General features: G+C 37.3%; 1 protein-coding gene across 7 annotated transcripts in view; it reads right to left on the reverse strand.

Moving 5' to 3' along the window:
* The window catches only part of GBF1 (golgi brefeldin A resistant guanine nucleotide exchange factor 1), a 104,953-nt gene that overhangs the window by 84,062 nt on the left and 5,137 nt on the right, over positions 1-15,754 (reverse strand). For 6 of the 7 annotated variants that reach the window (XM_085065402.1, XM_085065401.1, XM_085065399.1 and 3 more), the window contains exons 2-3: positions 15,050-15,155; positions 13,685-13,751 (exon numbers count right to left, since the gene is read on the reverse strand). The exons of the other annotated variant lie outside the window; for it this stretch is intronic. In XM_085065402.1, coding sequence (XP_084921528.1) covers positions 13,685-13,751; positions 15,050-15,155 — 173 coding nt within the window. The remainder of the gene's footprint in view (positions 1-13,684; positions 13,752-15,049; positions 15,156-15,754) is intronic. 7 annotated transcript variants of the gene reach the window in all.

Raw genomic sequence — 15,754 nt, forward strand, 5'->3', positions numbered from 1 at the left:
CTCTTATTCTACTGCTTGGAACTACAGAAAGTTTTTGAACAACCTCTCGTCTGAATCAGTTGCATCCTCCAGCAAACTACTCATTTTTTCCTAAACACCAAAGAAAATTCAACATCGGTTAATCTCTTCAGACTTCTGAGGATAAAAACTGAAGCTTATTATATGGAAGTTTGTGAGATAGTTTTTAGAACAGACTTATTGTTCAGTGAAAATGCTAGCATTCATGTAACACTTTCTACAACTACAGTTATTTACCCCCAATGCCCTTGGACACAAATTCTCTGCCCCCACATTTGCGTGGTATGCTGTGCACCTGTTGGCTGCTCACCCCACCCCAGACACAGCCACATCACAGGGCACCAGACTGAGCTCACTATGGTGGGAAGCAGAGTGTAACCTCTCAGCAAAGGCAATAGAACCAGTAACTACCCACAGGCAGCTACTGCACACAAAATTGTCAAGGATTCTATCCTCAGTAAGTTCTTGAGCAAGCTGATGAAAAAAAATAGCCTACTGCACTAGGAACATGCCGTAAATGGTACAGACTGCAAATCTGTAGTCATCTGCAACTTCCCTTGATAAACTTAATAAAATCTGTAATTTACTGTTACATTTGATACTGCCTGCATCTGTTACGATTTGAATTGTCATTGCCCATGATTATGCCTTTCTGTGTAAAATACAGTCTTATATTGGTATGCCTACATATACTTCTGTATATGTACATATACCTCTAACATAGCTGGTTCAATTTTCTCCCCAAACAGCATAGGTCGTATTGAGACTTTAATTAGTATCACGATATTTCAATAAGCTTTATGGCTTTGACAATCAGCTTTTGCTGGAGGAAAGCTTTGTCATTGGCTTTCTCCATCCCTGCTCATTACCTACATATCACCTGCCAATAAAGACAGGAATTTCAGAATATAGGCTCTCAGTCCATTTTCTAGGAGGGGGTTGGTGTTTTTTGTTTGGTTGGTTGGTTGCTTTCTGGAACTACGTGGGCTAGAAACAACTTCACACCTAAACAAAAGTCAGGTTTCTTCAGTATAACCATGTCCTGAAACTCTGGGGGTTGCTTTTCACATTTTATGTCCCTGCCTCCTTTCAAAGAGGGCTTAAACTAGAACAAAATGCATGCCACTACTATTTAAACCATAGAAAATATTGTTATCAGTCCTCTGTAGCTGTTCCTACCTATTTTGCCATTCCTGGTAGCACTTCCAACATAAGAACATATGACAGCAGAACACAGTAAGTATGTCAGAACCTGCTGTTACTCCAGTTATGCTGAAAGAAATAGGTATGTCTCAGAAATACATGAAATTGTTCTTCAGACAACAGACAGACAGCACTTCCTTTCCCAGAACAATCTGTCTCCCACCCTGACAACCCATTTCTGCTATATTTACCCAACCAAGTTTTGCTAGTGATATATTTCCAGATGCACTTGAGCCACATGTCCCTGTCAGTCAGACCAAGCACAGAGGAATCTGAGCTCCTAGAAATCACTAGATGTTAATCCATGCTTCCTCTCTTGCTTGCCTGCAGAGTTAAAGGAGACAAAATGTGTAAAGCATTATTCCCAGTTTATTTTGGAAGCAGGGACAAGAGGTACTTCATTTGATACAGCTATTTACTTCAACTGTTTTCTTTATGGTTGACAGAGACACCTGAACAGTTTAAAAAAAAATTTAAATGTGAAACATGAAGTTAAAAATAACTGGCTTTTTTAACCAATTAATACTGGGTGTCTAGCAAGAAAACGTAAGACTCTCTTAAAAATTCTCAGTGCTTAACAAGGTGCTTACTACCCTAATCTGCCATGGGAGAGCCAATTCCTCATCCAGAAAAAAGCCCAAAACAAACAACTGTGCCATCTTTGCTGGAAGAAAGCAACACACATCAGCTCTAGATTGTGGATAGTTCAATTTAAGAATGCTGACCAGCCAAAATTAATTGAGTTGTGGAGCAATAAGAACAGGGTCTAATGAATGATCTGGGGTAAACCACTTCACAATATTAACAATTATATTCTTCCTATATTCTGCCATATACTTCTAATCTCATGCTATCTCTTCCAACCCTAAGTACACAGCTAGGTTCTCTTATTTTCATAATTTTATAAAACACTTCACACCCAACTTCTGATAATTAACTTGCTGAATTTCTCCCTGAGATCCTTTGAGCAATGGAACAAATAAACTCTCTTCCCACCTCCACCTCCATATTGCTAAAAGATGCTCTTCACAACTCCTACGTCAATATTACTTCAATTCCAAAGTGCATTTTTTGCAATTACAGCTATGAGAGAAAAACACACCACCCCACCCCAAAAAATTCAATCAACCAAAAAAACCCCAAACAAAACCTAAATAAAAATCCAACCCCCCTCCACAAAAACCGAACCACAAAAAAAAAAAAAAACAAAAAACAAAACCACAAAAAACCCCCAAAACCACTAACACCACCCCACAACAAAACCAAGGGAAAAAAATCCACCAAAAACTCCACTTAAAAAATTGCCACAAAACAACAAAGACACATCTCAGAATCTCATTTGTAAAAAGAGAGTGTTATCACATTGGTAACCAGTCAGTGGAACCAAAGTATTTCTCAGTTTTAGGTACTATCACTCTTCCAGAAAGAGCAGTGGAAGGCAAAATCATTGATGCATGAGAAAGAAGTGAAAAAGGAGCTAAAAGGGTTTAACATGGTAAATATCCTTCCTTTGGCTCCCTCCACCCCTTTTCTGGAAAGTGGAGACAGGCAGTTTCAACCTTTCCACCCTTTACTTAACTGACTTAACAGAGGGTCCTAACAGGTCACGAACAAGCTTTTTTAAACAGAAAGCACAAGGTGAAACCAACTGTGGCTATATCAAAACTCATTACTAGGTCAATTTTATTACTGAAGATGGAATTAAAAACCCCTGTAGCCTTCTTTTAATAGCAGATTCGCACAACAAGACCTCTTCAATTAGCTGGATGCAGGCAGATTCTTCAGAACAAAAGCATTTTTGATCCATTCTTCTCAAACAAAAAACCACACACATCTAGGTTTGTAACCAAAAGTAGTACAGTTTAAGGACAAGTGCATGCTTTAGAACAGTCTAGATTATTTTCATTACAGCATTAAAACTTTAAAATTTTAAAATGTTTTTGCTAGAGAGGTTGTTCCTGCGTCCTTAAACCCTGTACAGTTTGCATGTTTTCTGGTACCCTTTCTTTTTCAAATCTGCAACACTGGAACATTTTTCAAGTATCTGACTAACACATCGTACAAGAGGAGTGGAGATAAGCAAAAGGAAGAAAAGGAGCACCTTGCAGGTCAAATTGAAAGACGTTAAAAAAAATACTGGCCAGGACTGAGTAGGATAAAGTGAAATGTGGGCCAGATATGAACTGTATTACATGTTAGAGTTTATTAGCAGCCTCATACAGCTGCTCAAATTCAGGCATCTAATACAAGGATGTGAACAGCTGGTACCATCACCTGCTGTTCCTGCAGAGTGAAAGGGAGTATGTGACCTTCCGCTGCAGCACATGGGCCTTGTGCATGTGAACAAGGACCAGTACAGGCTGTGAAACTCTATAGCATTAAAAAACTACAAGAAAAAAACCCTACAATTTAAAGAATGAACTTCCCTTTCAGATTTTTAATGGATTGTTAATAAAAGTGAAGGGAGAAACTGTTAGCAAAATTTGAACTGATGTTGTCTGTAACACAATGCTTAAATAGTCAACAGTCAGTTACCAAACAACCATTAAGTATTCCAGGATGCCTACGATGGTCTTCCTCCTCCTCATTATTTAATAACACATTTCTTCAGCAAGTTATTTTCTCCAAAATTTATTTCATTTTTCCAACTCTTTAACTACCACTCAGCTACTGTTAGAGTTGTCCCATTGCTTTCTACAATGTCTGAATACTTTTATTTCTTCCTCTCCTATGTTTTCAACACTCCCCACAAAGCCTTTTCCCCAAGAAAGCATTAGTTTTTTTATTTGCAAAACATGGATATTTCTTCCCGTATATTCTTAATGAACAGAAGCCTTCATGATGAAAGTACTCAGACTCCTGTATCACACAAAAAAGTTACATGCTTTCAGAAAATTTTGTTGTTTAGAACTTATCTCTTTGCTAAATCTAAATTAGTACTTCTGTTTCAACTGAAAAAGTATCTTTCTGTTGACCATATTTTAACAGAATGGCAAATATTTCCTATACCTTTGTGTTCATCACCTACAATGCCACCAAAGTAAATATTCCCAGGATTGTGTTCTCCTACTCCCTGTGTACCAGCCTGATCACCTCTGAAGTGTTAATCTCATCCTGAGGCAGAATGTATTTAACAGAGGGAAGGACAGAAGTAAAATCTGACAGTGTTTGTTAGATTTTAAATCTGACTGAATATATTTGTACTTCAGACAGTCAAAACTTTTTGTTTTTTCAGCAAGAGCTGAGTATGTAAAGCAAAACGTGGTCTTTCTGAATGACAAACTCTAAAATCTCAGACTGAAGTGAAGACCAGCTAATGATGGCTCCTGGATGCTATCATGACAGTCATCTTCATTATTACAGAACTACTATAAACTGTCTAATCCCACTCTGAAGAACATCCAGGTTGCTAAATGCTGTTACTAAAGATGCTTACATAAGCAATATTTTACCATATTTTACCACTACTATTCGTTTTATTTCTACAACAAAGCTCCTCCCATAGGCTATAGCCAGACCTAATGGACCATTCTCTTTCAGTATGCCATGGTCAAGGTAACAACCACATCTTTATTTATTTCAACAATTCCTCATATTTACAACTTGACCCTTGAATTATTTAGGCAGTTAATCAAGCTGTAAGTGGAATCTAATTCAACAGCCACTTTGCAGACTTTGTCACTGTATCAAGAATTATAATTTCATGAAAAGTAACAGGGCACAAAGACCCATCTGAACAAAAAAATTCCTCCCAGAACCAAGCTAAACATGATCAAACGAGAAGAGCCCTGCTTTGAAGTATCTCATCTCATTTAAGCAGCACATGCTTTGAGAATTATTTAGAGTCATGCAAGCACTCAAGACTCCTGCACCAGCTTACACTTTCTGAAAGACTGCTCTGTTTATAACTTACTGCTTCAATATGTCTAGGAGTAAGTTTCAGCTTACTGCTACAAGGACAGAACTGGAAAACAGAACTTCTTAAGTGTTTGTATTGGGGTATAGAAAGAGGCTCAAATAATCAAAGAACCACCACCACTGAAGAATTTAACATACTCAGCTAAAAAGCACTAATGAAGTACGCCCAATTACAATGCAGTAATTGTGTAACTGCAATTACAGTGCAAAATACATTAGAATAAGCTGTTTACCAACCTGTTAATTTTAACAGGATAGCTAAACCCAGTATCATCCCAAACTTTAGTTCTATGGTGCATATGCGCAAATTCTCACTAACATATTTTACTTTTTCATTTTTACTCACAGTGGGATGTTTTTGTCAGAATGTCTCATCTATTCCTCAACTGTCACAAAACTATACACATGCTCTTTATTTCACAACATGTTAAATACAACAGTAGCTTGAACTGACAAATGCACCATGCAAACAGCACAGACACATTAATTTCAGAAAGTTCAAAACATGAGGATTCTATGTCTATCCATGCCCCTAAATTAAAGAAGAAATATCCAAACATAATTAGGAGTTCAAAGCAAGAGCAAGTTATTTTAACACTTCCAATAATATGTCCAAGTCACACGGATATAGTACATCATACAATACCAGTGCAGATCTATCAATTTTCTACAATGACCACTTGATAAATGTTCCTTCTCAAGATGGGGTTTTTTATCTCCTATAATTTTGTGATGACATGTACTGATTCACCACCCCTAAAACATGTAAATATATTTAATTAATGATTTAGCCTTCCTCATTCTTAACAAAACCATAGATTTCCATTCACTCATGAAGTTCTTCCCCAGAAAGTATCTGTTGATACCAACAGCACAAACTCATCCATAACACTTCCATCTCTCACCTCAGAATCCATCATATCACAAAACTTCAGACCCTACCTTTAAGCCACTGTATTGCAAAATTTATACATGAAATTTTGTCTCTTTTTTGTAGCTTTTTACAGCGCTGAAAAGCAAGTTAAAATCAGGTCATCTAAAAGACAACCAGGGTTTTCATAGGACTGTATGTGTCTGTTTTATATCTCTTTCCTGGACATATATGCTGTCTTGTATAATTTTCTAAAGAAAATTATAAAAAGCAAGGTAACAGATGACTTGGAAGGGACCCACAAGGATCATCAAGTCCAACTTGTGAGTGAATGGCCCATGTGGGGATTGAATCCACGACCTTGGTATTATCAGCACCATGCTCTGACTAACTGAGGTAATCTCAACTATTCATCCAACTTTTTTTTTTAACTTACAATGAGGAGGTCCATAACACATTGGAACATTATTCTTTTTTTCTGATTGCAAAAAAAACCAAAACCCAAAAAACAAACCAAAAAAACCCACCAAAAACCAAGCACAAACAAAAAATAACCATTCAGCAATATTCTACAGTCTATTCTACAACACTTAGACAGCTAACAGGTTAGATACAGTTACCTTAAAAAGCTCTTGCAAGTTTACCTCAAATAGGCAAGCCACCAAATATACATCCCTTACTATTAACATTCTCTAAACCATCAACTTGTGATTTTAATAACAATGTTCTCCATTAGTGTGCTACTTTTACACTTACCTTTTAATCCCTGCCATTCTACCTCTTTTCTTGCTGGCCTTTTTCTTCAACACTAATTATTGAGAGAAGCAGCACTTTATCACAGATACCTGCACTATTCCGGAAGAAAAGGACATTTTGCCCAATTGCATCTTCCTTCAAACTCACATCTTGGTATAAACCATATTAGGGATCAGCTAACAACAGCCTGTTTGAAGGATAAATGGACGTAATCATTAAGAAAAACGCTCAAGTGTTTAACAGCTTTGTATACTTAATGATTTCTCTCTGTTGCTACCCTCTTAAGCTACAGACTCTGAGATGAGGAATACTTCAATATGCTTCTTGTGTGTGCATAATCAACACTTCTTGGCAGGTCTATTACATATTATGCAGCTATACAAATATGCACCTGCACTTTTTGACACAAGGTGTTGCTTCTTTGAAGTAAATCACCTTTACGACAATATTTTTAACAGGTTAGATGGCAACAATTGAGTGAGAAGACAGGTAAAAGAAGGAAGGTGACAGAAGAGCTATACACTTAATAAACTAGTAGTAGAATTAAGCAATTTCATGTACACTCCTACTTTCAGAGGGTTTTTACTATAGAGCAAATAGCCTTAAGGTCTCTTAATTGGGCACAATTCCTTTTCACTATTCTTGACCAAAACAGGGACACCATCAAAAAAGCTCAATATAAAACCTCAGTGGCTGACTTAAGAGGAACCTTATGGAGCATCTGGTACTGCCTGTCCACCAAATCAAACTGCAATTTATTGCCCCCTAATGTACATACATTAAGCCATTTCCTTTATGGCTCCACTTCACACACGAGCAGTAACCGAAGGAAATAATGGAGTGCCCAACAAGTGGGAAAGTAATTGCTCAACAAGCGTGGAACAAGAGAGAGTCAGTTGCACACCATGCACATGTGGCAGCTCTTCAGAGCCCAGCCCTGCAGTGGTAACAGAAGGCTGGTGTTACAGAACAAGCCCACTGTGGGAACTCTTCCAAGCAACAGCCAGGAGTGCTTGTCCATCTAAATCCTTGGGTCCTTAAGGATTAGGGGTCAGGAAACAATTCCTTCCAACAGCACCACCTCCTGCCTGTACCTGCCAGTCATTAGCCATGCATAGAAGGAAGACTATTACACCGAGTTCTCATGTTAAACTGCACTCAAAGAATTGTATTGAAAGGATGCTTAAGTGGTATCACAAAGGTTGTGGCGCTGAACTGCATATGGGACTTTAGGAGACATCCAGAAATACTTAGTGTGAAGACCACCTTACCGGATTGGTTGGGTTTTTTTGCCCTCGATATTCTGAGATTTACTCCACTTCTTTCAATTTTATTCACTAGGTTTCTTACTACTCAGAAACAAAATAGAAGATTAACACAAGAGTTAAAAAGTTCTCAAATTAAGGATGCTACACAACCACAGTTTATCCCTTTCTGTCTGTTCAGTATTAGTTATAAATGTCTCAGTTGTAAGCTTCTGCTTCTCAGGAGTTCTAATTTCATTCAGGAAGCTGTGTTGAAGGGCTCAATGTACAATTCAACAGAATCAATTAGAGAGCAGAGTGACACCATCCATACCTGACTCCTCACACACTCTGTATAAATGCTGTCCTGCACACAACAGAAAAGCCTTGAAAAAGGTTATGCTGCTTGTCTTAGTGCATCTCTAAGTCATTCTTCATCAAGAACATTCCTCCTCCTTCTTCCTTTATACAGAAAATAAACGAAATCTTAAGTGAAATTATGACAATTCTCATGTTCGTTTTGGGCTTGAGAATTTCACATCCCAATTGTGGTGCAACTACCATTCTTAGAGCACATCAGTGTCACTCCAGGAAAATCCCTTAGAAAGTAAAGCACAAAGTTAGCAAGCACCTGGGAAAAGTCTGATTTATTACTTCTCCAAGAAAACACCAAGAAAATCTATGCCAAAGACATCAACAGAAACAGATATCCAGGGGACAGTTCAAGTACCTCAGCCATAACATAGTGATTTGATTAATCTGACGCTACAGTGAGGTTAAAAAGACTAATCTCACTCGAAGAGAGTATTTGGAACTACCTGCAGCTTCAAAGAAAAAATACTGCACTGGTTTACATTCCCTCTGCACTTGAGAGGATGCCTGCATTCATTTAGACTAGAAATTTGTTTTTTAAATGACAATTTTTACTGTATTGGCAAAAATCAAGTCTGGATTCAACCTGCAAGCAAAGCACCAAATTTAAGTTGTCACCTTAATATTTATATTCCTTATGGTAAGAAGGTGACAGAAAATATGAAGAGAAATAAATTACCACTTCTGTACACAATGTTAGGTCATTCAAGATGGACTAAAATTGTATTGTCATCGATTAATTAGAGTGAGGTTGAGTTAAAGTTATGGAAGAAACCTCATTCTATCAGTTTCATAACCTCTCTTATACCCTTTCCATTCTTCTTAAAAAATTCAGAGAATGCAACAAAAGCTAAATGTTAGCCTGAATTGCTTGTTCTTCTGAAATACCAAGTTAACATGTATGGATACCTGTTATTAAAAAAAAAACAACCTCTATTTTATTTTGAGTTAATCGCTAGAACAAACATTATCTGAGATCAGTGAATGTTCTAGATCTCTTGTAGGAAGCCAATATGCAACAGAAAAAAAAAAAAAAAGGGTTTTTTTTCAAATGGCTGATCTAGATAACATTTCTATCCTTCAATTCAATCAGTGGGAGCAACATCACAGCTCACAGTTCATCATATTTGTTATTTGCCATTAAGTCCAAGCACTTCCAGCAGAAACTTAAGATCGAAATAATAAATACAATACACTATTGCTGTTAACTGCAAAGCAACAAAAATCACATCACTTTACATATCACATACTCATATAGTCTAATTCCTCCACTTTTTAATAAAAAAAACCCAAACATTATTTTTTCTGATTTCTTAACTTGAATGAACATCTCATATTCTATTCAATAGCACTTCAATAGCATTGAGAAGAGGCCACACATTTATATTTACTACCACTTTACTACTACTTAAAACTAGATCTCTCGGAAGAAGTTCAGACTTTAATACAAAGTCAGAATAAAATTCCTGTAGTTTTCTAGAACTGCCAGGTTTTCCCTAAAAACTGAGTTTCCGAGCTCAGACATGAGAAAATGAGTGTGCAATCAAGTCTACGTACCAGAAAACTGATGGCTACAGTAACAAGTATATTAAGTCAGTACACTGGGCAAAGGTTCTCTTATGGTTACAGTCATTTGACCTTTAGCCAGCTCTTAATGCCCCAGCCAACCCTCTAAAGATGGAGATTTGCAGCAGCTTCTTGTCTGAAATAAGCCATGAAAAGATTCTTCTGAACCCACTGTACAAGCATTCATTTAAAATGTCATGAATGTGCATGAAATCAGAGTGCTTCTAACAGCTTACTTCGCAGCTTCTGTTTAAATGCACTAACTCTGAACCACCAGAGGATAAAAGGACTCAAACCTTGTAGTCTGGCACTCATGGACCTAAAATATACACAAGCACCTCTTCACAGGTGTGTTTACCTAGTTTAAACCTTCTTTAAATAGACTCTCGATGCACACACTTTCCACAAACACCTGCTTCTCCCACTGCAGTCATGACTTGCACAAGGCAGTTGTATTCAGTCATTCCTGTCCTAAAGACATCCTACACACCAGTAGGCAGCACTTCAGGCACGAAAATCCCAGTTACTGACTCATCCCCTGGTCAGAGCAAAGCACAAATTCTGCAATGAGAAGAATGACTACAGAAGTATCTGCTTTCACCTCTACACCATACTAGAATGGTCTGAAGACTTCACCACCCAGAGAAGGATTTAAAGAAACACAATCTTCATGAAATCATGGGAAACCAGGCTTATAATTAATTCATATTTCCAGCTATTTGTGGTTATAAAATCTTTCTCTGCTGACCTACAGAGCATCCTAAGTTGGAACCACTCATGAAAGAGACAATGCTCAGATATCACTGGAAGTTAAAAAGAAGTTTCCTGTTGTTGACCTAAATCCATAACAAAACTGACAAAATGAACAAATATTTCAACATCCAGACAAATTTTTCAGAGTACTCAGCTCACTTTAAAGAGCAGTTAAATGGAAGCTGTAGTGAGAGTGGCCCTAGATCCAAACTTGTACACATACAGGTATTCATCAGTTTTAAAATAACCTTCAAAGATGTAGCTGTATTTCAATTTTGCATGCATGGACAAAGCTTGATAGTCACTGCTTCCATTTGGTCATAATTCAGGACACTGACTTCTACTTTTTCTAAGAACTAGAAATATGAGACACACCATCAAACTTAAGCTTATTGTGCTTATCATAGTATAGCAAGCATTCAGCTATTAAATTTATCTTGGATTAACTTATGCATTACCCAAGACAATAGAACCTCTATGCTTCATTTCTGTTTTTCAGGCAATTGCTATCAATAATAACTAAAACACATGCAGCCCATGAAAGTGTAAAAATGGCATCCAATAAATCCAGTGAAAATGGATGAGAGTAGACATGCTGTTAGTTTTCAAATTATTACACTCTTTTTACAAATCTACATAAAATTAAGCATCTCTATCAGAATTTTAAAGAGAAACCTCCTTCCATATAATTCAGGTTCAAGGCCCTTAGTGAGATATGCTGACCTGTAGAAGTGAAGTTACTCTTACCACAATCATGGGGCTGTTTGTGCTGAGCAACACTTCTCTATATGCTTCCTCCAAGAGCACATGTAGATGTTACAACAGGATGGGAATACCATGCTTAGTTGCAGGCAAGCTTTCCAGTATGTAATTTAGTTACTCTTGAGGAGCAATACTTTGAAAACAGGAATCTTTAGCTGCTGGGGGCATACGGTGGTGCATCTTTATACCCTTGACCAGGGTATCTCAGCATCACAGCCATGACAGAGTTAATACCCACTAGCTCAGAGGAGAACAAAAGGTACTCCACTGCAACATGCCTAACATTTACATTGCCTCTCTTTGCTCATTAAACAGGTTTTGGTTAAATAATGAACAAACTGTATTACAGACTCCGATGAGAATTCCAAAATTATAAATCAACTGGTAAAGCCCAGAGGAGAATGAAGGGAGTGGGAGGGAAGGAAGGATAATATTGACTAATATAAAGGGCGCAGCTTGACAGTGGATATTCCTGCCACACCTGATCAAACATGCTCCATGGGGGAGGGGAAGGGAGGGAGAGAGCAAGAGGGGAGATGGGACAAGGCAGCCTGAAATTTGCATCCGGAACAGATTAAAATGGGTTCTTAGGGGATTGAGAAAATACATAATATATATTACTATAAATGCAAAATTGTACTAAAAGCTAACTCAAATGTCAAAGATTACAGCTTGAATAAATTTAAATATAAAAGCAATGCATTTCCATGAACTAATGAAAGAGACATGAAAGGAAGGTCTAGAGGAAAATAAAAAAAAAAATCACCAAAAAACCCCTATGCTGGGGACTGGACTTTTGGTTGCCTGGAAAATGATGCAGGAGACTCTGTATCATTCACGGTATTGCTTGGGAACAAGCCCATGTCTAAAATGGAAAAAAAATGGAGCACAGCAATGATGTCCTATCTCAAGACACTAGTCAGTGAATAGCAGGCACTGAAGCTGAAATTACCTGTATAAAATCCCATGTAGTCAAACCAACATGCCATCATCACCATATACAAGCACTTATTCTCAGCAGGAACCACACTTACATGATGACTAATACAAAGGGAGTCTCTGAATCTTTCAGTACATTAAACTTTGCTTTCTCTAACATAATCAGATTGTGAACTCGCATTTTTTCCCCAACAAGTCAACAGCACGCTGTATCTAGCTGCTCTAGATAAATGGCCAGTCCCTGACATTTACTTATACTGCATTTATTTGAGCATCCTGACATTCCCTGCTCTTGTTGATGAGAAGAGATATTTGCAATAATGGCAAAGAACTTCAGGAGGCTTATTTAAAAAAAAAATTTATCTCATAGAAGGGAGAAAATGAAAATTTCCTCCCAATATGCTCATGGTGCCTGCACACATAACTTACAGAAAGTGAGTGAGGTCACAAAAAACCACACAAATCCAGACTGCCAAGTAGTCCAGGTACTAGTACAACATCCAGAACAAAGACACTATACAGAAATGCAAGTTGTTCAGGAGCTCCTTAAGATGTCATGATCTGACAGAAAAATCCTGCTTACAACCACAGGAAGTTAACCTGGCAAAGAAAAGTGAAGCATTACACTTACAGGCAGATACAAAAGAGGAAGGAATAAGGGCTTAGAACTGGCATGTTTCCTCAGCACCTCTTGTCATCACTTGGATGCAGCACTACTGTACTTCTAGGGAGCTCACTTTCTAAGAGATTCTAGACTCAGCACTGATGCAAGAATGAGCATGCTTCACAGTTAGAAATGCAAAAAGTTACAAAAAAGCTATGCATGATAATACATCAGATTTCATCTATTACTACAAGCTTCAGTGTATCAAAGAAACATACATGTTTATAAAAATATCTATATACATACACACACAAAAATATATATACATACATATATACGAATATATATATATGTCCATATAGACAATGGCAGCAGTGGTATTTCTGTGCTAGTTTACACTGGTATTACTTGCCATTTTGTTTTGCTATTTATTAATAAATGCTATTTTGCTATTTATTAATAAATTAAATGTTATTTAATAATAAATGCTAAACTAGCATTTATTTGCTAGTTTACATTGGTATTATTATTATATACACATAAAAGTATATGTGTATTTCCTCTTTTCTTGTAATTCAGTAATGACTTCTGGATAGTAAATAAGACAACTACACCTGTACATTTATTTGTATATACCCTAGCAGGTGCACATACCTGCTGGTTTCTGCAGAAGCTTACCTGTTATATTATTCAGCACTTCTTTTAGGTGGCTAAAGCTATGAAGCAGGGGATCCCTTTCTTCATCCTATAGGTTATACATAGGAAGTAAGTAATTAATAAGCCCAACATATTCCTGAAGATAATCTGTTAAAGACCTCATCAAAGACCTCACAAAAGTACTGTGGTTTGAGTTTATCACTGTCAGCATGTGTACACCATCAAATCCAAGAAAAGCATTTTTATTTTCCTGCCAGTGCTCCCCAATATCATATAGCTCAAATGTCAAAGCATAGGTCCAAAATTCAGCATTCTGGTTTGGTTTTATTGCCCTTAGAAGTACTTCTGATTAGCCTTCTGCTGTTCAACAAATTTCACTGCAAATCTAACTCATACCATATTGAAATGGCTCATCTGGATTTGCTATAATGTTAATCTATGCAGATTGTAATGGGAACAGAAATACAATGACATTTTATGCCATTAAAATAACTTGAAGAAAGAATCACAGTGCAATATTTATATGACTTAGCTGCATCCTTTAGCCTTAGTCTATCTTAATGATATTAAAATAAGGAGGAGCAGCAGCTTCTCCAAGCTGAGTGCAGCCACACCCGCACCTTGGCACCTTGGACGGAGAGGCGGTGAGCTCTAATGAAGAAATGCCTGATTGAAAGAAAAAGGGCCCTGCCCTTTGACAAACTGAAACCACTTGTGCTGGACGACAGCCATCTGCTATTCATGTGACATTCCGAAGGGCACCACTGATACAGTGTGCCACATGCACATATTTACACTGTGGCAGCCATAAACTCACCAATGTGCGGTTAGGTTATGAAATGTTGTATTTAGGGCTTTTACCAAAGCAGGTTTGAAACTAAAAACAGGTTTTAGTCAGGAATACAGATAGCAGCAACAAAACAAAACTGAAAACAGATACTATCCCATTTGAAAAATTTTTAAATACTCTACATATAACGACTTCCCCAATTTTTATTTCACGGCTTTCACGATGAAGACTATCTTCTCTAGGAGGGTATGAAAGAAACATAAAAACATTGTGGTAAGTAAAATAACACCATGCATTCAAATTCTCTGACATTCCAGGCAATAAAAGTCTAAATTAGATGATTCCCACACAATACAATGTGGGGTTCTCGTATTTACAGGATAAAAAGGTAGGAGATTTCCAGCTTTGTAGCTATTACAGTCACTGGCACATGAGAAGTCAAAACCAATGTAAACAATGTAGAAAGTTATTCCAACTTTATTTAGAAAAGTACTATAATCAGTGCTACAAAAAATTGAGGTACTTTTCCAAAGCCAGGTGGTTTCTGATATAGGTACTTCTGCTGCCACAGACAGCAACAGTTCAAGGTAACTTACCACATGTGTGTGAGTGCTCCATCGGGCATTACGCTTTATGGCTCCCACCACTGCATTGATTTCACCTTGTACAATGTAAATGTTCTTATCCACCATCCTGACAATTCTGAAAATAAAGGTAATTCAAATTAATCTCTAGCCTCTCAGAGTAATTGTCTTCCTCAGATAAAATGAAGTCAACCCTAATCAAGAGAAGGCCTGCAGTGATACAAGAAACTCTCTCAGATTTGTTTTGTGCATGCACAAAATACAAGTTATCACATATAACAAATAGAAGTACTTCATCAAAAGGAAGACACTTTTCCACAGTGTGTTTTCAAAACCATGAGAGCAGACAGTTAGCTCTAACAAGACATTTGTAATGCAAGAGATCACTTTGCCAAGGCACATTCCTCATTTTTTTCTAGTCTATGTAAGTTCACAGAAAGATAAAGAGTAGGGGTATCAGGACAGACATCCATGACAATGCAATAACACACACATCTCCAGCACTTACGCAAATTCCTGCAGCCTTACATGGAACACAAAGCTAACCTTGTACTCTCTTAAATAAGCATCAGTGGGTTGAATAAGCTGGCCAGAGCAAACCTCTTTGGGACTTAAAACGTTGACAAAATAAAGTAATTTGTAACAGACGTTGATTTCACACTTCCTTCACAAAACAAAGCTCTTAAGAAAGGAGGAAAGTAAAATAGACATGAGTAA

The sequence above is a fragment of the Lichenostomus cassidix genome, chromosome 6, assembly GCF_008360975.1.
Source record: "Lichenostomus cassidix isolate B80296 chromosome 6, HeHo_3.0, whole genome shotgun sequence".
NCBI lineage: Eukaryota > Metazoa > Chordata > Aves > Passeriformes > Meliphagidae > Lichenostomus > Lichenostomus cassidix.